The sequence below is a fragment of the Gopherus flavomarginatus genome, chromosome 2, assembly GCF_025201925.1.
Source record: "Gopherus flavomarginatus isolate rGopFla2 chromosome 2, rGopFla2.mat.asm, whole genome shotgun sequence".
Lineage (NCBI taxonomy): Eukaryota > Metazoa > Chordata > Testudines > Testudinidae > Gopherus > Gopherus flavomarginatus.
In genome coordinates this window covers 24,209,962-24,234,021 of record NC_066618.1, presented here as the reverse complement: position 1 = coordinate 24,234,021, position 24,060 = coordinate 24,209,962, and the positions used below count along the sequence as shown (strand labels likewise).

General features: G+C 44.1%; 1 protein-coding gene across 2 annotated transcripts in view; it reads left to right on the top strand.

The window, feature by feature from the left end:
* The window catches only part of LARP4B (La ribonucleoprotein 4B), a 104,356-nt gene that overhangs the window by 73,348 nt on the left and 6,948 nt on the right, over positions 1-24,060 (top strand). For both annotated transcript variants that reach the window (XM_050942244.1, XM_050942243.1), the window contains 6 exons: positions 2,283-2,389; positions 3,028-3,282; positions 5,556-5,601; positions 10,072-10,236; positions 13,306-13,430; positions 20,373-20,481. In XM_050942244.1, coding sequence (XP_050798201.1) covers positions 2,283-2,389; positions 3,028-3,282; positions 5,556-5,601; positions 10,072-10,236; positions 13,306-13,430; positions 20,373-20,481 — 807 coding nt within the window. The remainder of the gene's footprint in view (positions 1-2,282; positions 2,390-3,027; positions 3,283-5,555; positions 5,602-10,071; positions 10,237-13,305; positions 13,431-20,372; positions 20,482-24,060) is intronic.

Here is a 24,060-nt window from a genome sequence, read left to right as displayed (position 1 = left end):
GGTTAGACACTTAAGAATCCTCCTCCGAGTAATAGTATTAAATACTTTTTGAAAGGTAATCTTCATAGCATATGTGTATGAGTATATTTATAAATCCACTTCAATATTATGTGTGGAAAGCACCTAACAGGGCTAGTTGAGAGGGGATAATCTAGCACACATTAGTTTAAAATTTAAGATTTTTCTCTTGCAAGGTTAATTTGCAGGATTGCCCTATTCGACACATTCTGACAGTTGCAAAACTAACATCTTTATTATTAGGTTTAAGAATTGTTGATAATCTCTAAGGAAGTACTGGATTTAAAGAAATCTTACATTTTCTATATTCAAAGCTAGCAGCAGCCTTAGGTCTGCGTTGCTAGTGCAGTCACATTAACTACTTGACAGACCCCACATTCTCTGTATTCTACAGCCTTTCCTCTTCCCCACTTACTCTTGCATGAGTGTTCATGTCACACTTCCTGTCAGTACCCAGCCCAGTCAGGGAAGCTAATGATCCAACCAGCAGACGAAGTTCGGTGATGAATCCTGGTCATGGGCCACCTGAGGCATGTTGTATATACGCGAAGAAACCCAATGTGCGACTTAGTGCCATGTCAGAATTACTTCAGCCAGTTCCGCTCTCCACTTGTGCTGCTTGTTTGGCCAGTTGTATTCATGCATGCAGCTTTTTGTGCACTCACTGGCTATGGAGTGTCATTGATTGGTGGGGGCAAGGGTTGTCACAAGTGGAACCATCCTCCCACCACCACATCTATCTTTAATTTAGGGTAAAATAAACTAGGTTAGTAGTGCTCAAAATTAAAAAGAGACTATTTAGAAATCTTGGCAAATGATTAAAGTCTCAGTGAAAGAACTTGCGTATTGAAAGGCAAGATAATTAAAAGTTATGGTGAGCACATTTGACACATAGGGAAAGCAGCCAGAATCCTTTGCAGTTAGTGTTTAAAGGGAGCTATAGAATGGGGAGGAGACTTGGAGCGCATGTTCATCTCTGGACACCCATGTCCTGATTAAGTAACACCTAGAAACTTGTTTGTTTTTTGAGATGTGGACAAATGAAGACTCAGTAACAGCAGTAGTTGTATCACTTTCAAACATGGTCACATTCTTGTTGTCCAACAGTATCACTGGTTATGTCAAAGTCAATAAAAACATGTTGACGGTTCCTTTAGAACTAGAAGGAAAAGACATTCCCTGAATAGAAAATGACAATCATATGAAATGTTTTCAAACTAAGGGCTCTTCTGAGGAAAGTCTTTTAAATGATCAGTACCGTCTCTTAAAGATTGATTTGAATAATCTGGATTACGTTAATTTACCTCCTGCATTTCACTCAGTTTGGACAATAAAAAATACTTGACTTTCTGGTTCTTCACAACTAGTGCCATGTTGCAGCGTTTGGATTACAAATGCTGTAACTTTAGCGTAAGCCTTTTTCACTGAATCTTCACTTCTGTTAATAAATAGACTTTTTGTAAAAAAAATTTTATTACCTAAATTTGAAGCCTAAAGTATTGAACAGTGTCACTTTTAATCCCTTGATGATGATGGCCTGTTTGCTGGCATATTATTTTATGGTAACAGTAAGCTGTGATGTGAAAACTCCACTGTTAAATTTCAATTGTCAATGTTTTGTGATGCTCTTTGCATTTCCAGACAATGCTTTTTGTGGGTGTGGGCGGGATGGTTTGGTTGACATAATGTAGCCTCTAGTTCTTTGAGAAGGACTTGGAACTGTTAAGCATTTGTGTAGTCCTCTTTTCATAACTGTTTGAAAGTTAATTCTCAGCTCATCTTGCTGATGCAAGTATTAATTGAGACTGGTCTTACTGTTACCACATTCAGTGGTGGTGGTTTTTTTTTTCTTTTTTCTTGGAGCAGCAAACTTTACTTTGAACTAATTAGGCAGAAAAGACAATTTTCTTGGTGCTTGTGCCGTTGTAAGAAGTAACCTTAAATTTTCACATAATCTTAAACTAAAAATGAAAAAATCCTTTTTGGAATACTGTCCTGCGTAGAATGACATGGGATATAGGTTTAAAAATAACTTTAGGCATTCAGAGCAAGCAAAGAGGACTAGATCTTGGAAATAAGGAGAATTAACCTCCAAATTTATCTTTCTTTAAGGAATAACATAGTTGCCATCTTGACAAACCTGTCAAGATTCAAGACCTTTCGTATAAACAAGTATTTTTCCACTCTCTGAAGATAAACATTCCATTTGGTTATATAGTATGTAATCTATAAATGTATGTCCACACAATGTTTTTATTCTCCAGGTAACACCATTTCATAGTGCTGGATTTATCAATGGGTTTACATCACCAACCTTCAAGCCCCCTGCTTCTCCATTGACTTCACTCAGACAGTATCCTCCCAGAAGCAGGCAAGTTGAACCAAATAAAAATATATATAATTTTTTAAAATATCTATATTCCAGGTGTTGTGCAAGTTACTTTATTCTTCATAGCTTAAAAAAAAGCTTTAGCTTGCAAAGTGCATAGTAAATTAAACTTACTTTAAGATTAAATATGGCCAGATGATACTTACTGATATCAGCATAAAGACTCAGCAATATTAAAAGTGATTGATTGCACTGCTGCCTCATAGCTCTGAACTGGTCTGCTAGGTGCATGATCAGAGTTTGGCTTCTTAACATTTTCAGTGGGAACTTGGATCTTTCTGTAATGCAGATTACTAAACTTGTTTTTCTGGACTGGTTTGCCACTTCAGCTCTGAGAATACTCTATTTGGAATGCCTTTCATGAAGTCCTTGGCTGCAATTACACTATTTGAAATATAGTTATCAGCAGATTTGTTTGTTATATATTTAAGTTGGTCAAGCACTAAGTTAAAATAGAAGTTCGAAGGTTTAATTTTGCTAAAAATACTTCACATGTATCCAAATGAAAATCCATCTCTCTTTAACAGGATGATCAATTTATAGGGATTATATAAATATACAACAAAGTGCTAAGCAGTTCACATAACCATTTTTTAATACAGTGTATTCCCGATTTGTAGGAATCCTAGCAAATCACATCTACGGCACACCATACCCAGTGCAGAAAGGGGACCTGGGCTTCTAGACAGTCCTACAATATTCAACTTTTCTGCTGATCGTTTAATTAATGGTGTCAGGAGTCCACAGACAAGGCAGCCAGGGCAAAACAGGACACGAATGCAAAATACTACTACAAATTATACCAAGAGGGATATAGGAACTGGACGAATGGAACAGACTAATATTGACTCTTCCCCTGGCTTAGGAAGAGGAAGGTGAGTGTTTTTAACAGTGGTTTGTATAAATACCTTATGGTGTGATCTGCTTCTGAGAATTTATTTGTATGCACAGGAGTAAAATTAAAAGATGAATATTTAACTATAGCTGTGTCTTTGCAATATAATTAAGGCTCTGAGAATTTTTTCTCTGAACATGTTCAGTTGATTAAACAATACATTAATGTTAAATAACAGCAGTAACCTGTTGTGGCTGTAAAATGTTGAAGTTCTTCCTTCTTTCATGTTTGTTTTTTGACGTGCTAAAATCATCCGTTTTCTGAAACTATATAAAGTGTTATGGCTTATAGAATCTCCAGGAAATATTTAAATGGGGGGCCCAGTTTAAGTGCATTGGTTTTCTTAAGTGACTATTTTAAAATGGCACTTTCAGCTGGTCCTGCTTACTGTGTGTTCAGTCATAACTGCTAGATTGACTGAAATAGTTAACACTTTGCACTCAGTCTAATACTGTAGATAATTCACCTAGGAGTATGTGAGCAGGATTGTATCCCAGCTAACGCATAATGTAGTTAACTAACTTTCAGTGGCAGAACCAAATCATGGTTTCATTTATGCCTGTGTCATGCAAAGAACATAATGTTGCATAAGAGTAACTGAGGGCACATTTTGGACTCTGGGATCGATTGTGCTGTAAGGCAAAAATCCCGTTTACATTTTAGTTCCCAGGTGAAGTTGGCAGGGCTGGGAGTTAGAGAAGCAATTTTTAATGTACAGATTTAGCAGATTTGATATGGAAGCCGTTGAGATAAAAATGGCAGTATGATTTTATTTGTTTAATCGTGCTTTTAATATTGTATTTTCAAGTAATTTGAGGGCAAAAGGAAGCTATCACTCTTCCTTATCAATAACCAGTTGAATTGTGAATAGGCCTCCGTGTCCCGCACAGAGGTTGTGGAAGTGGGTTCTGACACTCTGTGACTTCCATGACTTGTGCAGCGGCCAGTGTGGCTGACTGCAGGGCCACCCAAGCAGTTGGCTCGGGGGACAACCACACCAGCTGCTGCTCCAGCAGCGGACCCCAGGCTGCTCCCCCATCAGTAATCCCCTGATACCCTCCCTCCCCCCGCCAGGTCACAAGCTGTGAATTTTTGTTTATTACCCATAACCTGTCCATGGCTTTTACTAAAAATACTCATGACTAAATCATAGCTTTAATTATGGAATGTTAAGTTTTTTTGGAAAGCTGAAGTCAAGTCAAATTGACCTTGCTTTTTCACTAAATAAAAATGAGTATTTTAAATGTAAAAGAACTTCTGTATTAAATCATTTAGTGTTGTATGCAAAAGAACTATATCTGGATTTGTTTTTCTTTTTCTAAAAGAGACTTAAGTTGTGAACAATGTTAACATCTATAATGTAGATGAAAGAATTAACAGGTGTGTATTAGAATTTACATTCTGATGCTTTTGGCATGGGATAAAACTCTAGGATATTTCCTAGTGAGTTTCTAATTTTTTTCTTAATACATAGACATATTAATAAAGCATCATAATTGCTGTTACCTTAGTCTTTTTGGAAAGATATAATGAAAAGCTAAAGATAAAATGCATGTTCTTCAAGTGCTTGCTCATGTCAGTTCCAAATAAGCGTGTGCGCGCCTCGTGCACAGTAGCCGGAAGCTCTTTCCCCTAGGAGTACCCGTTGGGTCGGCTCAGACATCTCCATGGCACCGTATATAGGGCCCTGCCGACGCGCTGCCCTTTCAGTTCCATGTTCCCGGCTTTGCACCAACAATGGAGTAGGCTGGTGGGTCTTGGAATGGACATGAGCAATACATCTTGAATTACAACAGTTACAAAAGCTAGGTAACTAGATTTTTTTCCTGCAAATAAGCTATGTTTTAAAGTTTCAGCAGTACTAAATAATTTCCTAAATATATATATATTTTTCCTAAAAAGTATTCAGCCCTTTTTTATTGGATGGTTTTGGGTGTCCCTGAGACTTCCTCATCGTTTTAGATAGAGTTGTACTTTGAACAGGGGAACTCTTTCGCTTAAAAAAAAGAAGCGGGGGGCTGGGACGGGGGAGATAGTTTTGCCTTGTGTAAACTTCGTGCCTTTCTTCTAGCATGAGCTTTTCTTCAATCATGTTTCCTCTTTAATCCTTACTAGTCACTGTCTCTAAAATAATGGCTTGTATAATAAGCCTCTAGGATGAGGGTTACTGTAATAATGTAATTCAAGAATAAATTTATTTTTGTATCCCATATAGGCAAAGTTCTGATGTTAATTGTATGTTCTCCCTTCTAGGAAAAATTCATATGGCTATCGAAAGAAAAGGGAGGACAAGTTTACAGTGAGTGTTGGATGATAATTAATCTATAAGTAAAATATGGATAACAAAAAAAACTTAATATCAAGATTACCGTGAAGAATAACTGACCAGGCTTAAATAAGATGTTATACAAGAAAACATGCATTCTAATAATAAACTAAAGATAACTGCCTGTTCTTTGTGAAGGAAAATACATCTAAATCCACATTAGAATACACCACGTAATGAACACCAAATATGCCTCTCCCCCACCCCCCAGATATGATGATTAATGCAGAAGGTTTGAGAGAATTTGAAATGCCAGGTTTTTTAAATACGTTACCCCCATTCTTACTACTTTGGCTGAATGCTTGTATATTTAAACTTCCAGGAAAAGTTGACAAGGTAAGTACAAGGATTCCTTGAGATTCAGATATACCTCATTTGGAACTTGAAAATCACTAGTGCACCATAGTAGAATTAAGAGTTAAAGAATTAGATATCTTACAGTGATTAATTTATATGCAGAATCAATGGTATAACTAGAACACCTATTAAAAGGAGGCAGAACTCTGATTGTTGTATGATGTTTCAGCTCTAAAAACATCTTTATAGAGAAGAGGCCGCTAAAGTGTTTCTGAAGTTGGCAACGGGTTAAATGAGATGGATTTCAGAGGGGACACCACACAAAACACCTGATTTCAGACACTAGTGAGCTCCTTTTACGATGTGTGGTTTATGAGCATAGTTGCCATTTACATAAAACTCAAGGAATAGGACTTGAATGTGGCCTGCACTAACAGCATTGCAAGTTACCAAAAAATGCTGTTAATTTGTAACTTAATACAACTAATTTTAGGCATAAATAAAATGTCAGACTTGAAGTGTGAAAAGCTTGGGCTTACAGATGCTGATTGTAAAGTTATTTTTTGGTGTAACTCTGTGGGACCCGCGATTTGATTTAACTTTATACCCACAGCCTTTCCCTCAATTCACTTATTTAAAACTTCATTGCCATACCCCATTTGACTACTATTGCAACATCCTGACATTATTACTGCAGATCTTCACTAAAGGAGGTGGCCTCTGCATAGTCCCATCTGTGGGATTGGTGCCTTGTGGCATTGAGCTGTGCAATCTTCTAGACAGCAGGGTCTGTTTCTGTTAAAGCACCTTCCAGAAATTCACATGGTATAAAAGGAAGAATGGGCCCAGCTGCCCTTCAGTTTTTTTTTTTAGCAGCCAAATGTACGACAGTCTTGGATTACACATGGTGTCCTTGTTGCTTCCCTTTCTTTTTCTTACATTTTAGATTGAAAGGTTGGTACAGGTTTGTTCAGTTAGAAGAATAAAGAAGAAATGGTACCCATTAGGCAGGGCTGGCTTTATTGTTTTCGCTACCCCAAGCAGTGCACCGAATTGCCGCCGCTGACAGTGGGGGCAGTCCATGTGCAGTTAGGGCAGTACGCGAGTTTCCGCAGCAGCAGCAATTCGGTGGCAGCTTCTGTCTTCAGCCAGAAGCTGTGCCACCACGGACAGCTGAACATAGAAGCTGCTGCCGAATTGCTGCTGCCGCGGGAACACGCGTGCCGCCCTAACGGCACACAGACTGCCCCCACCCTCCGCAGCAGCAATTCGACTTGCTGCTTGGGGGCAAAAACACACGGACTGCTGCCCCTTTCAGATTGCCGCCCCAAGCACCTGCTTGGAATGCTGGTGCCTGGAGCCAGCCCTGCCATTAGGCACAGGTACTGTCTGGACAACGTCATGAGATGGCTCTCCTGCTCCTTCACTCCTGCTCATGGCAGTGGCTCTTCAGGCCCAGTTGACCAATTCTGGCATCAGATGTCCAGCATCAACTTTACTAGCTAACGTGGCATTTCTGACACCAACTCCCCAGTAGGACCTTGGCCTTTTTCTGCTCTAAAACTGTTCAGCTCAGTTCCCTAACCAACATGTCTGGATGACATCACTGAAACCTTGTAAGCTGTGTTTGGGCCCAGATTTGAGGTGGCTCTTGTACCTGGTAAGTCTCATTCAGTCCTGCACCACTTAATGGCTCTGAAAATGTCTGATTTTTCTAATCATGTGCTGGTGCTGTGACTTTAAAACTGTCCAGGACCATTATTGCTTGGAGACATCTAGTTTACAAACACTGTGGCCTGTCTCAGAAACAAAGCAACACTTCAGACCTTTTCTGAAGTAGTCTTTGCTATCATCAGCCATTGTTGGATCACTGTAGCTGTATGTTTGTCCTGCTTATATGCTGTCAGCTGCACACCTACAATCCTGCAGGCTTCTAGAAGAAAGCAATTTAAATATACTTTAAAAAAAAAAAAAGTTGACAGCTGCTCTTCAGACCCCACTGCTTTGGCATCAAAAATCTTGATTCTGACTGGATTGGACTGTTGAGTGCTGCACTGCCAGTGCTTTAGTCCTGGAATCTCTGTTGCTGCAGGTCCAGGAAGACCTTGGGCTGCCTTCATCTGCTAAGTATAGCAGGCAGTCTATTTCAAGTACAGATGCAGTATCAATGGTATAACTGGAACACCTATTAAAATGAGTCAGAACTCTGATTGTAATTTGTTTCCGCTCTTAAAAACATCTTTGAAGAGAAAAAGCCTCTAAGGTACGTCTGAAGTTGGCCTGGGGTGAAATGAGATGGATTTCAGAGGGAACACCACACCAAAAAACAAACCTAATTTCAGACATTAATGAGATCTTTGTATGATAGAGCACAGTGGCAATATCATTGTGTTAAATTTACCAGAACCTGAGTGCTCAGGTAGTGAGTGTCCAGTGGGAAAATACTTAATGTGTAAATCTGGGATTCCCAGTTGAGATTAACAACAGTTCCGTGGAGTTACTGGTGTGTAGTGGTTTACCTCAGCCATTCAATACATGGACATGGCCACCTGTAAGGCAATGTTGGCATATATTTGACATATTTTCACAGGATAGACTTCAGCCCTGCTGTTTTCACCCAATTAACCACAAGCATCCATGGGATATTTCTTTTTAAATCAAGGAAGAGTACTGTGCTGTCCTGACCCTATCAGTCTCAGACATCAATCATTCAATGTCTGTACTTAGACTGGTCCACAGACTGGTTCCTTAGCTAGGTACTTGCTAACTTTATCCAGACTACATCTGGGACCTGCATCAGGGCCAGGATGCTCCCTGATTATAAAGAGGCTACCCCTTCTTGATACTTATTCCAGAGTCACTCAGGTCATTCCAGATGTATAAAGTCAAGGTAACATGCTCGTCAGGAAAATGTTTCAATCTCCCTGATCTACAATAATATTTCCAAATGGTCAACTTGGTGGTTCACCTTTTTATCCAGCCTCTTCAAGGTTTGTGAACTTTGTAGAAGATGAAAGTTCCACACTGGCATTCTGGAGTTAAAAGCTGTTTGTTTAGGTTGGGAGTAAGAATATTCACTTGAGTCCAGAAGTTAGGCTGCTGATAATGGAAGGAAATACAGGGTGGATGGGGCCATTTCCTCTTTTATACACCTGGAATCCTCCTGACTGTGCAGAGGTGACTCTTAAATTGTCACTGCTTAAGCAACTCTCCTGTCAGAGTAGGTAACCATTATGGGCATGTCTCAGTTCCTGTCCTGAAACAGGCCTGAGCAGTCACAACAATTATTTCCTTGTTTACAAGGTATATACCAGAATTCAAGGAGGAAAAGTACAATATAGTGTAAAACAGTTGTTACTCCTCAATCTAGATGTAATTTATAAACGCATAAAAAATCACCCCCCACAAAAATGTGAAGGAGATTTCTTTTGTTACTTTTTCTATCTCTGAAATTGTACTCTGCATGAGTCTAATCCAAAATTCAGTTACTCCTGTGGGGGGGGTGTGTGTGTGTGGTTTTTTTGTTTTTGTTTTTACTGAAACTACCTGGACAAATAAAGTTTTGCTGTGTAACTTTTTTCCTTTTTTGTATTAAGTCCTATAATTTCTAAAATAGTGACTTGATGGGGAGAAATAAGCTTCTATTTCTACACTGTAGTGTGACAGACAATGCATAAGTAAGCTACTAAACACTGTTCAGCAAATGGCCTGGTCTTCCAGTAGACTTTGTACCTGTATAACTATTTTGGATCGGGATGGCGATTTTTATTTATCAAAATAGTTGCACCAGTATAGCTGCTAGTGTAGAGACAGTTCTCAGTATAAAGGTCCTCTACAGTGATACAGCTTATCCCCCTTCCTCTGCAGGCATAAGTTATACTGGAATAACTGCATCCACACTTATAACTCAGTAACTATTCAAGTATAGTTAAAGGAGTACAGCTTGTGTGTATAAATAGGGCTTATAGTCCTCACTTCCCATTGTACCTTTTAGTCAGATTTAAATCTTGTTAGGGATCCAGTGGTGAGTAACATTAAGGCCTTGGTCTTTCCTATTTTTGGTGCTTAATAGTTTTGTATCAGAATCCCATAATCTTCCTTAACTGTAGTCTGATTTCATAATATGCCACGCTTCTGTTGTTACAGAGAGGTCAAACGCAGTCTCCGCCACCTCCAAAGCCTCCATCTCCTAGTTTTGAATTGGGATTATCCAGCTTCCCTCCATTACCTGGGGCTGCAGGCAATTTGAAGACTGAAGACTTGTTTGAGAACAGACTGTCCAGTGTCATAATGGGAACGTCAAAGGAAAGAGTGAGTAGTTGGAGTTTACTGCTTTACATACCTCCTTGTTTCAAATTCTGTGGTTTATGCAGTAAAAACATAATTCAGGTAGAACTTAACCATGCTTTTATGTAGGTCATGGAAAACTATAGTTGTTTTGTGTATAACTCCTTTGCTGTCATCTCCAGTCTCATCCTATTGGTTGGTTGGAAGGATACACCTTCCTTGTTGAAGGATAAATGAGGTGGTGTGGAGTATTAGTGCCCCAGAGTAACTATTTTTAATTAGTTGCTAGTGATGAAAACAGATACCACTTTTTTCAGTGTTCCCAGCTGCATCAGGTTACTACTTGTTACTTTTTTGATAGCATTAAGTGAAAAATAATCTTACACCACAATTTGCTCATAATTTGCTTTGTCAGTTTTTTTTCTCCCCTTAAACACCTAGAAAACAGCTGCAGATGGGGAAAACATATTTTCAATCTCTGAAATACAAGGAGAGAGCCTGGAAACTCTCTCTAAACACTGGTCTTGTTAATTGAAATAAGAAGTATTGCTCAACCAATTGAATCCAAGAGCTGATGTGTGAGATCAGTTGGAGAATGTAAAAATACACCAAAATGACCTGGCAGACTGTGCTTTCAGGATGCAGCTAGAGATGTAATTCAGAGTTGATGTTCTCTAGCTGCTCATAGATACTGCAGAGGACAGGGTCCTAAAGAATGCAGTCTGTGGGCCCAGGGTGCTCTCCAAGAGAGATTTAATTCCACAGTGACTATCAGAGTCTGGGTTGTGGAAGTCTGTTCCATCAATCTTTCAGTTTAAATTTGGTTGCTTTATTTTTATTGCAACTTTATCGACAATGTTGATTCCCAGTTATAATGTAACCAGATCCTCCGGTGCAGGAGGGTTGCTGTGGACTATTTACAAAACTGGTTTAACTGGCTCAGGGGTGATCACCTTCCTTGGTGTAAGGGTGACCCACTAGTGGTAAAGAGCATCATAAAGGGGCTTACACAATATTCCCTCTCTTCCACTGTATCCTCCTTACTACCACCGTATTAGGGTGGGTGGGAAAGGGTATGTGGTTGGGGAAGTGCCCTATGTCGTAGCAATCCTTGGTTACGTTTTCTGCCCACTGATGCTGCTAATGATGTCAGTTAAAGAAGCTCTAAGGTTGTTCTAACGAGGGGTATAGCCGTTTACAGAACAGTGCAAAAGTGGCTTCTATACCACCTTCACCCATTTTCCTCATCCTTCTCCTCCCCACCACCCCACACACACTTTTCCACCAACTTGTCTGTGCGTTTTGGCCGTATATAAGGATATTTAAGATCAGCCCTCAGTCTCTCTTGAAAATTTTACCAGAGTGGACAGGGATCGTGTCCCTAGCCTCTGTTTGCCAGAAGCTGGGAATGGGCGAGAGGGGATGGATCACTTGGTGATTGCCTGTTCTGTTCATTCCCTTTGGGGCACCTGTCATTGGCCACTATTGGAAGATAGGATACTGGGCTAGATGGACCTTTGGTCTGACCCAGTTTATCTGTTCTTATGTAAAAGACAGGAACAGAACCTAGATATCCAGTCCTTTCATCATGCGCCGTACTCCCCCTCTAAGTATAGCTTGGGAAACTATTTCAGAAGAGCTCTGCATAAGCCTGAAAGCTTGTGTCTCGCACCACGAGAAGTTGGGCCAATAAAAGGTATTAAATCACCCACATTGTGTGTCTGTCCTCTAACCATGAAATTTTAGGGCTCAATCATGTAAGGAGTTGAGCACTCAGACCCAAATCCATCATATGCTTCTATTGAGACTACTCGTATAATTATAGTTAAGTATGTGCATAAGTGCTGTGCTGGATTTGGGCCAGGATGTTCAGTACTTTGCAGGATCAAGCCATTACCCACGTAATTGTGGGTGTAGAGTGGTACTCTTCTCTAGTTAATTCCTAAACACAGACTATGTATGTGCTCCATGCAGCTGCTCGTGATTTTGTTTTCACTAAAGTGCAAGTCTGATTTTGTTCAGAGAAACTGCATAGTCAGTATGTGATCTGAATCATAACCACCTCATGGATTACTGTTCACCTTCATGGAATTGCCTATCTACCGACCCCACTGTAGGAATCTCATGCCTAGCCACATGAGCATGGAACCAATTCTGAGTGGTGGTTGGAGGACAAAAAAAATCCCCTGTATACACACACTCTGCTCCCCTTACTTCCCTTCTCTGCTTGCCAAGGTGGTCATAGAGCCAACTTCTCCCTTTTGTCTCGATGGACAAATCTAATATTTGTAATTGGTTATTATGTTAGAGCTGGTTTTAGGATGGGTAAAATTTCTCTTTACTTTTGCAACTATTCGGATTTTAGTGTGTGTAGATTCTCTTGGCCTTGCCCAGGTGGAAGGATCAGCCTTTTGAGCAGTGGAAAATTAAGGTGTTTTTCATATTCAGTGGTCTGTCTGACTTCAGATGGGCATTAAAAGGGCCCTTTAGGCCTTGGGTAAGAGCACTTCTCTAAAGGCTGTTAGGCCTACCTGCTCTTCTCAAAAAGGTACCAAAGCCCATAAGACACTTACCAAGAACTTGCCTTTGCAAGATACCAAGTTGAAAGAAGTGATTCTGTTGTCAAGGTGCCACATTAAGAAGCATTGAAACAAGCTTTGCCAGCTAAAAATCAGGCTTTTAGGACAGAGCCCAAGAACAGCACCTTTTCATGGTGTCATTGGTTCCAAATGGCTACACAAGAAGGTACTTCAGGTAAGGATTCTACTGTTGGATCCCAAGTATTGCTGTGCCCATTGGATCTGTCTGACCAAAGCCCAGGAGTAAACACTTTTTTGAAGGTGAAAAGGATGTTGGGAGACTCTCTGAACCATCTTCGTGGTCAAACCGTGGCTGCTGCTCCTCCCCCTGCAATAGAGAGTTGACTTAGCTTCCTTTATTTTCAGCATTAGCCTGTTGATCTGTGGCTGTTCACTATAAATTAATATGTAAATCATGTAGTTTTCTTGTTCCTTTGCAAGTAAATAACCTACAAGAACAAGGGCAGTCCTAACACTTCTCTGCTTAAACATGCTATTTTGGTTTGTTTTTTAGAACCTAAATGTGGATGCAAGCACAAACACTATTCCATCAGGAATTCCTCGAGAGCCATTGTTGCCAGCATCTCCTGCTCTGTCTGGGACGTTTGAAAGGTCTTCTTCCCCATCCCAGTCTCCTGAGTAAGGATTTAATTACATGCCTATAATTATTCTTTTCTGAATCGAGAGTTTGCATTTTCAAAAGGTTAGGTACACTGTGTAACTGGCTATTGAATCCTTAATCAAAGAATGGAGTAACAATATCTCATGTGAACTATACGTAAAGCAGAAGGCATTAGCTTGTTGTTTATCATGTAATAAACGTGCAAACTTTATAGGTGCTAACGAATTGCTTAGTCTTGATTCTTAATATCTGTAAATGTTTAATAAAATGGCATAAAGAATACTTTAAGCCAGGGATGAGGAACCTACTGGCTGTGGGCCGAATCCTGCCTGCTGCTTCATTTTGTCCGACCTGCGGCAAGTTTTCCACACCGTGGGCCAGAAGCCCTAAGCCTCAGGGGCCCTCTTTCTCCCCTCTTTCCTCCCCACCCCCCTCCGGCCCCGACCTGCAGGGCTGGAAGCCGCAAATGTTGGGTCGCCCCACAGTGTGGGACACTAGGGTTGCACCAGGCTGTTAGAAGTCCAATTGACTCCATGCAGTTCCCAGAAGTGACCAGCATGTCCCAGCGGCCCCTTGGTGCAGGGGCAATCAGGGAAGTGCCTCCTGGGGGGGGGGGTAAGGGGGGAGGCAAAGGGTTCTGCATGCTGCCCTCGCCTGCAGGCACCACCCTCTGCAGCTCCCATTGACCGGGAGCAGGGAACTGCAGCCAATGGGAGCTTCAGGGGGAGGTACCCACAGGCAAAGGCGATGCACTTAGCCCTCTGCCCCCACCCCCAGGGGCCACAGGGACTTGGTGTCAGCCACTTCCAGGAGTGGCGTGGGGCCAGGGCAGGCAGGGAGCCTGTCTTAAGCCCCGCTGCATGCCACTGCCACCCCAGAGCTGCTCAAGGAAAGCAATGCCTGGCCAGAACCCGCACCCTGAACCCCTCCTGCACCTCGAACCCCCCCGAATCCCCTGTGGCACCCTGAATCCCTGCTGCATCCCTCCTGCACCCCAACCCCTTGCCCTAAGCCCCCTCCCACACCCCAACCTCCTGCCCCAGCCCTACATTCATGGCCCTGCATGCAATTTCCCCACCCAGATGTGGCCCTCAGGCCAAAAAGTTTGCTCATCCCTGGCCTAGGGGAAGCCGTGAGCCTGCGCACGCATCCCTCTGCATGGCTGTGTGGCCCACAACTGATTATTTTATTTCAGCCCCACCCCTACTTTAAACTATCTTGCAGGGAATGTTTACCCTGAAATGTATGCCCTATTTTAGTAGAACTTGAGTTAGCACACCCTGGCTTTGTTAACCTAGGACTTCAGCATCAAAATTATTTGTAACTTCACTTGCCCCAGTACTGCTCCTCCAGCAGGTGGCATTACTCCCCATCATTAACCTACCGGGGTCAGTAAGCAGACTCTGGCCTCGACGGCCCCATCATGGTCTCTGGAGGGGCAGTGGTCAGGATCGGACTGCGACTTTAGCCCCAAGATGGGGCAATTCCTCTCCCACATGGGAGACTGAGGGGGCACCAGCTGCAGTGCTGACGCAGAAGGGGCCGTGGTCCATCCCCCCCATCCTCCCCCCGCATGGCAGTACTGGAATCCATGAGAGGTGCCAGTGATGCTGGTCCAGTACTCCCAACCGTCCCTGATTGCATCACACAAGCCAGCCAAAGTGCCGCTGGTTCCACAATCGGAGCATGGGCCACTGGGAGCTGCAGGCAGCCCTGCCTGCAGATGGTCAATGTAAACAAACTGTCTCATGGGCCGCAGGTTGCCCACCGCTGCCCTAAACTGTAAGCTGGACGTCGAAAAAACTTTTCTCTCGAATAAGTTGAATCTCTTGGCCTCCTTAGTTTTGGCCGTTCCGCTGGGGTGGCCCTTGTCTGTCGCTTTCATTTGCTGTGGAGGGGGGATAAGTATACAGATACTCTAAGCCCTTTGCAGGGACATATTTCCTTTCCACTGTGTTGGATGTTGGCAGAATAGATGAGGATGTTTTGCCACACAAGTGTGGCTATTTTGATCACCCCTGGGTGGATGGGCAATACAATTTTTGACAGTATAGTGGCTGAGATGACATTGAAGAGGTGGTCTGCCTCTTCAGCGACCTCTTCAATTTGCAAGCCCAGATTCTCTGCAGCCTGTTTAAGAAAGGCCTGGTGCTCCTTAAAGTTGACTAGGGGACTGCTGCTGTGGAAGGGTCCACGGACAACTGACAGTTGAGTGGCCTGAGGGTTGGTGTCACCCCCTTCTTTGCCAGAGAGGGCTCCCTTGGCACCAGAGTACAGAGGCCACTGGTTTAGGGTCTCTGACCTCCAGGCTCTGCTGGGACTTTATAATTTTAACCTGTGGAATCCTCAGTAAGTTCACGGACGCCCTCCCACAGGATGGTGCCCAAGAGTTTGCCGCACTGGTGAGCGAAGGCACGATGGTGGCCCATGGAGTCCTCCAGATAGCCTGGAACGTGATGGACTCGGCTGCCATGGTGGCGGCGGTGGCCATACAACATAGCTCCTGGTTGCAGGCTTCTGGGCTATTCCAGGAGATGCAGACCACAATACATGGGGATTCAGGGCACTTTTCTTAGCTGACTCTAGGCTCCATGGTCTCAAGGACTCCTGAGTCACCCTCCAATCCCTGGGTTTGCACACCCCTCAGCAGTCCACAAAGCTGTTCCACCCGCCACTGCCTCCTCCACCACAGTCTAGGTCCTGGAGGGCTCCCAGGTCTGGCTCCTACAGAAGAAAGGACAAGGACACAGGGCTTAAGAGATGCTAGCCATCTTCTTCCTGCCCAGCCTGACTCTCCCAGAAGTCAGGAGGGCCAGAAGCAGTCATTTTGAGGGTGTGCTCGAGGACAGTGCCCCAGCCAATGTACTGGATCCAACCCTCCCTTTCCTCAACCGCCTTTGCCCTTTCTGGTCGGCCAGATCCCATGTCACCTTGGGCTGCTGGGTGCTAGAAACGGTTTCTTCGGGCTACACCTCGCAGTTGACAGCCGACCACCCCTCCTACCCCCTTCTTCATCCCTCTTTAGGGACCCTTCTCATGAGCAACTCCTCATTCAGGAGGTCAAAAACCTACTGCACCTGGGGGCAGTGGAAAAGGTTCTTCAAAACATAAAGGCAGAAGATTCTACTCCCGCTGCTTCCTAATTCCAAAGGCAAAGGGGGGCCTCAGACCCTTCCTTAGACCTGCATCACCTCAACAAGTTACTCCAGAAGTTGAAGTTTTGCATGGTCTCCCTGGCCTCCATAATCCTGTCCCTGGTTTGCCACCCTCGATTTAAAGGACTCATACTTCCATATTTCAATCTTCCCAGGGCAATGGCGCTTCCTCCACTTCATGTTGGGATGGCACCATTTCAGTTTACAGCGATGCCCTTTAGTCTTTCGTCGGCCCTGAGGGCATTCACAAAATGTGTAGTGCCAGTGGCTGCTTACCTGTGATGTTGGGGAGTCCAAATATACATGTAACTCGATGACTGGTTGATAAAGGGTCAGTATGTGGATCAGGTGCAGAGGCATTTTAGCCTGGTCTGTTCCACGTGTCGACACCTGGGGTTGATGATAAACGAGAAAAAAATCAATCTTAACCCTGGTACAATGCGTAGAGTTCATCGGAGTGGTCTTCGACTCCACTCAGGCCATGGCCTTCCTCCCCAGGTCTTAATTCCAGGCCATAGTGGACCTCATTGCGGGCCTGTGAGCCCACCTACTCACTACCGCCCACATGGCAGCATGTACTTGTATGGTCTAGCATGCATGACTCCACCTCAGATCTCTACAGGCGTGGCTGGCATCGGTCTATGTCCCTAACCAACACAGCAGGGACCAGGTGATCAGGATTCTGGACAGCGTATTGGCATCCTTCATCTGGTAGCAGGATCCATTGTCACTGTTGGAAGGTGTTTCCTTCACAGCCCCGTCTTCATTGGTGACCCTTGTCTTGGATGCCTCAGACCTGGGTTGGGGAATCCGCTTCGGCCATCTCAACCTCCAAAGTCATTGGTCGCAATTGTTTCCTTCATATCAATCAACAGGATGGGCAGAACCAGGTCATCGACCCTTTGCCAGGAAGCCATCTGTCTACAGTACCATGTCCATCTTGTAGCCACTCATTTTCCAGGGTCCAAGAACATGTTGGCAGATCATCTCAGCAGGATATTCTCATCTTGCCACTAGTGTCCCTTCATCTGGAGATGGCCAGCTCCATCTCCCGCTGGTGGGGAACTCCCCGGGTGGACTTATTCTGCTTGGATGTGAACAGGAAGTGCCAAGTCTTCTGCTCGATTGGAGGAGGAGCCCTGTCTGCTGCCTTTCTGCTCCCATGGTCGGAGGATCTGATGTACGCCTTCCCTCCGGTACCATTGCTGCCTAGGGTCCTCCATGAAGATCAAACAGGACAGGGCAAGGATCATCCTCATAGCGTCAGCGTGGCCACGCCAACACTAATTCAGCTTCTTGCTGGACCTCTTGGTGGTAACCCCATTCCAGCTACTGCTCAGATCGGACCTGTTGTCCCAGAACCATGGCAGTCTTCTGCACCCCAACCTGACAGCAATATAACTGATGGCTTGGCAGCTGCATTGTTAAATACACAGGAACAGCAGTGCTCGGCAGAGGATCAGCGCGTTCTGTTGGGAAGCAAGAAGCCCTCCACCAGAGCAACCTACCTGGCCAAGTAGAGACTGTTCACCGGTCAGATTGTGGACAAAGATATTTGTCCCAAGTGGGCTTTGCTGCAGTTTATTCTGGACTACCTCCTGCATCTCAGGCTCCAGTGTTTGTCCCTCTCATTGATCAAGGTCTGTCTAGTGCAGAGGTTCTCGAACTGGGGGTTGGGACCCCTCAGGAGGTCACGAGGTTTTTATATGGGGGGTTGCGAGCTGTCAGCTTCCACCCCAAACTCTGCTTTGCCTCCAGCATTTATAATAGTGTTAAATATATAAAAAAGTGTTTTTAATTTATAAGGGAGGGGGGTCTCACTCAGAGACTTGTGTGAAAGGGGTTGCCAGTGGGAAAAAAAATGAGCCACTGATCTAGCGGCCATCTCAGCCTTTCACCTGCCATTTTAGGGTAGGTCTGTTTTTTTTGCTCAGGATACCACAGCCAAATTCCTTAAGGGCCTGGAGTGGCCTCTGCCTGCAAGTCAGAGACCCTGTCCCTCCATGGTACTTGAATCTGGTGCTGTGTCAGCTCACGGGTCCTCCCTTTGAGCCCCTGGCTTCCTGGGGTCTCTTCCTCTCTTGGAAGGTCATGTTCCTGGTTGCAGTGTCCACCCGGTATCCAAGATTCAGGTGCTCACCTCGAAGCTGCCGTACACATCTTCTACAAGGACAAGGTCAAGCTAAGGCCACACATGGCTTTTCTTCCTAAAATAGTTGCTCAGTTTCATTTGAGCCAGGACATTTACTTACCGGTCTTCTTTCCAAAGCCGCGTAAGTCAGAAGAGGAGTGCAGGCTACCCACCCTGGACATCAGGAAAGCTCTGGCCTTCTGTGTGGATAGGACCAAGTCATTCCATAAGTCGATGCAATTGTTCATCGCTGTGGCCAACAGGATGAAAGGTCACCCAGTATCCACTCAAATAATTTCTTTTTGGATCACTGCCTGCATTTGCTTCCGCTACAGCCAAGCAAAGGTGCCGCACCTGGTGATCGTCACCACCGACTCTACCAGGGTGCAAGCCTCTTGGGCGGCATTTCTGGCCTGTGTGCCTATCCAGGACATCTGTAGGGCAGCCACCTGGTCGTCTATCCACACTTACATCCCACTATGCTCTTACCCAGCAGGCCTGGGACGATGCTGGCTTCGGTAGGGCAGTACTGCAAGCCGTTAAAATGTGAACTCCAAGCCCATCTCCGTGGATACTGCTTGTGAGTCATCTAACATGGAATCGCCATGAGTAAGCTCTCTCGAAGAAAAAATGGTTACCTACCTTTTTAGTAACTGTTCTTCAAGATGTTGCTCATGTCCATTCCATTACTTGCTCTCCTACCCTTCTGTCAGAGTTGCCAGCACGAAGGAACTGAGAGGGTGCAGGGCTGTTGGCACCTGATATACCTCTGCATGGGAGCACCACTCCAGGGAGCGCCACAGCTGGCCCTACTGATACCACTAAGGAAGAAATCTCCAACTGTGCACATGGGCACATGCACACCTAAAATGGAATGGACATGAGCAACATATCTCGAAGAACAAGTTACAGAAGGTAGGTAACCATTTTTCATCAAGATTGACTGTCCAGAGGACAAAGAAAGTCGGCCCATGCGATTGTGGGTTGCTTTTGCCAGACTCCCAGAGCAGGAGTCTAGTGGGGCCTACCCTGCAAAGCAATAGGGTTTGAACCATGTGTCCTGGTTTGACTCAGACTTGAACTTCCACTCCCATGGGGTTCTCGGACCCTGGGTCTGAGCCTACGTTAGTGCAATATGTGTGTAGACAGAAAGGGAGTAAGATTGAGTCTGAGTTCTAACCCTGGGTGTACATAACATTGTAGACATACACACACTTATAGAACAAGGAGTGCATAGACTAACTCCCAAAGCAATATTAAATATCACTTTGTGCATACAATGAAAGAATTGTTTCCAAGTACTGTGTGTCACAACCTGTTTTACTGGAGACTTCAGAATCAGACGTTAGGATTATAGCAAGATAAAATGTGAGCTTTGATGTCCTGGTCTATCTCCATTTTCAAACAAATACAAACTTAATTAGAATTTGTAGCATGTTCCTTATTTTAAGTTGTGTATTAAACTGTAATATGCTTTTTTAAATGTATAGCGAATTAACTTTTAAAAGGCTGTTATAGTTGTCAGTTCACAGATAGCTATAACTTTCTTGCAGTCCAAATCAGTCTGATTTAAAAGTACTCTTAGATGCGTAATCTGCGCACATGTTGACTTTTCAAGCTCCAAACATGAAGATAGCTTTTCATGAGATTCACTTTCTGATATGTGCTTGCAGTGACTCCAAGGTTGTCGATAAGCAGCAGAGAGAGACACAAAGTATGGAAAGACTTTCTTCCACGCTCAGTACTGCATGTAAATCAGTACAAGTCAATGGGGCTGCCATAGTAAGTGATATTACTAGCTGTCTTTTGTAAGTGTTATCGCTTGATGTATTATATTAACAGTACAGCATTTCCATTTTGTCTATTGGTACCTACAGCATCTTTACCCTTGCCTCAGGTCTCTTCTGATGACTTGCAATAATAGAGCTGTATAACATCTTGCAGGAAAATGGCAAGAGTATTTTTGCATTTCCATGATTAAAATTCAGCTCACTGAAGAATTAGAAGGAACAGTTAGTCATAGGTGGAGTGGCTTTTTTTATTTCCTGAGCCCCAATAAGTGCAATTTTGGAGTTGGGAAGGAGAGAAAACATCGATTTAGGCAATTGTCATCTTTTTATGTTGATAGTAGAGTGTTTTGATATAGGAGCACCATTTAACTAACACATTTCCTCTTCTCATGATTTGCTAACCCACTTCCCCCTAGTTTGGTTTCACTCCATCCCCTCCCTGCTGCCTCTCCTTCCTCTGTTACTTCCCCAGATCTCCCAACACTACCTCTATCCATTATCCCACCAAACCTTTGTGGAGTTTTTGGAGGTCACTCAAACCTAACATGTTTATCAGGAAGACTGAAACCTGCACTGCCTGTGTACACCAGGTACAGCAAGGTGTGTAATGGTGAACTTGACTGATCCCAAAAGGGGATGTTTGTAGGTGTTGGTAGAGCCTGTGTACTAAAACCCTTAAGCACATGTGTAAATAATGTCTTCATTGCAATGAAAGCCCAGGGTTGGGTTAGAACTGAAGTTAGCAGACCCTGGGTTTGTTAACCTAGAGCTAGAGCATCTCCACTCATTTGTAACCTTGGGTTACTAATTGAAACCGGATCCCAATCTGGGGCTCTGCCATCTATATTGCATTATGTGGACCTGAGTCCAACAACCCATATCTCAGACTTCCTAGCACCTTCCCAAAATGTGGCCACTCTGGTCCTTTGTTCATGGTGCAGTGTGTGTGTAAACTTGACTGTCCACCAAACTTGACAGTCCAGAGGACAAAAAGTTAGTCTGTGGGATTGTGGGATACTTTTGGTAGTCTCCCAGAGCATAAATCTGGTGGGGCTGCATCTACATTGCAAAACAGTAGTGCTTGAACGCTGGGTGCTGGCTTGACTCAGGTTGGAACCCTCTGTCCCCAGGGGTCCTGGAAACTGGGGTCCAAGCGCTGGATCAACAGGATTTATGTGTGAAGGGGTTAGATTTGAGCCTGAGTTTAAACCCTGGACTTGCATTGCCATGTGGACATACCCTTAAAAGCAACATTGCTTGAGGCACTTATTTTATCCAGAACTCCAAATATCATCTGATGACTTTTGAGCCTTGTCAACAATTGGATGGCATGTCAATGACTCAGACAGTAGGGTTAGCTTCAAATATTTCACTGCTTTTTTTGCCTGTCTCTGGTGCTGTATGCAAGTATCCATGTTTTCTTTTGATTCATCAATTTGTCCTTTCTGCTTTGGGCAATATGCTAATTTGACCTCCCTGGTGTGATGACCACCTCCTCCATATTTAGATATTTGATTTGACAAAAAAAATTTCCCCCCCTTTTTTTTTTTTAATGAATAACATTTTTTTTCGAACTCCCTTCTTTCTTGGTACTGCTGCCCTTTTCTGTCATCTGAGAAGAGGGAAGAGAACTGGTTAAATGGAAAATTTTTCTTAAAGTGCTTGCCCGTGTCCATTCCATGTTAAGTGCATGATGCTTGGAAATTTTTCCCTTAGCAGTATGCAAAGGAACGGTTTTGGAACTTCCTGGAGTGTCCTGCTCATGCACCAGTATATTGGATGCCGCCAGCCCCACACACTCTCAGTTTCTATTTACCGCTTGTGACAATTGGAATGCTCCTAGCTTTCACAAGTTCCCTAGTGTTGTTTGTTCTTAGATTGTCAAGTTTTTTCCTTCTATATAGTTTAAAACTCAAAGTACTATGGCAAATGCCATCCTCTTTGCCCCCAACATCTAAAAGGGCAGAGAAGAAAGTATGTCCCTGCCCAAGGCTTTGAATACATGTACTCCCACCCATACACCCCCATGGTCACTGGTGGTCTCACCTGCCAACGAACAGGACAGATGGGCAATCTTGCGCAACCCCTAAAAATAAAGACCCTAAGAAACTTGACATTTTTGGTATTCTACTGCCAGTCTGCAACTACGTATCAGCAATCAGCAAGCATTGCTGGAGCGGTATGATTACAACACTTGGCATTCAATGGCCAAGGTCAGGGACTTTGCCCAGGAGTCAAGACAAGAGTTCTTGGCCTTTTTGAAGAGGGCAAAGCAGTGGCCACAGTCTCTCTTTAAGCAGCTTTAGATGCAGCCGATTCGGCAATGCTATTGATTGCATCTGCTGTGTCCATGTGACGCAGTTCATGGCTGCAGTCCTCAGAGCTCTTGAGCAACATCCAACTGTCATCCAGGACCTGCCATTCGAGAGTAAGGCCCTGTTTTTGCAGCAGATGGACACCAGGGTGCATAGGCTGAAGGACTCAAGGGCCACCCTGTGCTCCTTTGTGCTCTAAGCATCTCCGACCTCAAGGAGGCACTTCTGGCTGCCGCTGCCCAGATACTCGGGTCCACCTCAACAAAGCTCCTATATAATGAAAGACTTTTTTAATGCCACCAATCTTCCCCATTCTTCTTGACCCCACAGTCAGGCGCCACTCACTGCTTGGGTGGCCCATGGCAAACATTTTGAGGGTGTGCCCAGGGGCAACACACCAGACTAACTCCAGGATCCAGACCCCCCCCCTTTTTTTTTTTTTTTTTTGCAGTGATTGTCCCCATTCCTTTCTGCATGAGCCTGAATTATCTCAGACCTTTGGGTGCTCAACACCATAACATCTGGCTACACCCTGAAGTTCTCCTCCACCTCTCCCTCCCCTCCCATCCTTCTTCAGGGACCCTTCTCACAAAAAACTTTTCATCCAGGAGGTGGGTAGGGGCTGTAGAGGAAATTCCTCAAGATTTGAGGGTAAAGGGATTTTATTCCTGCTAGTTTCTAATCCCAAAGGCCAAGGGGGGCCTCAGACCCATCCTAGACCTGCGTCACCTCAAGAAGTTGAAGTTCCACATGGTCTCCCTGGCCTTCATCATCTCCTCTCTGGATCCAGGAGACTGGTATCTCTAGATTTAAAGGACACCTATTTCCATATTTTTATTTTCCATGGTCGCACAAGATTCCTCCATTTCGTAGTGGGCCAATTCAAGGCACTGCCCTTCGGCCTTTCGTCTGCTCTGAGGGTCTTCACAAAGTGTATGGCAGTAGTGGCTGCTTACCTGGGGCATTGAGGGGTGCAGATCTACCAAAACCTAGACAACTGGCTTGTCAGAGGCAGGTCATGAGCCCAGGTTCAGCACAGCCTTGATCTGTTGTGGGCCACCTGTCAGGAACTAGGTCTGCTTATGAACGAGCAGAAATCAACTCTGGCCCCAGTTCAGCAAATAGTTTATAGGAGCAGTACTTGATTCAGGCCAGGGCCTTTCTGCTGGAGTCCCAATTTCGAGCCATGTCAGACCTCATCATGCTTTTAAGAGCCACACCCACTCCCAAGTGCCTGGGTATGCCTCAAGCTGCTG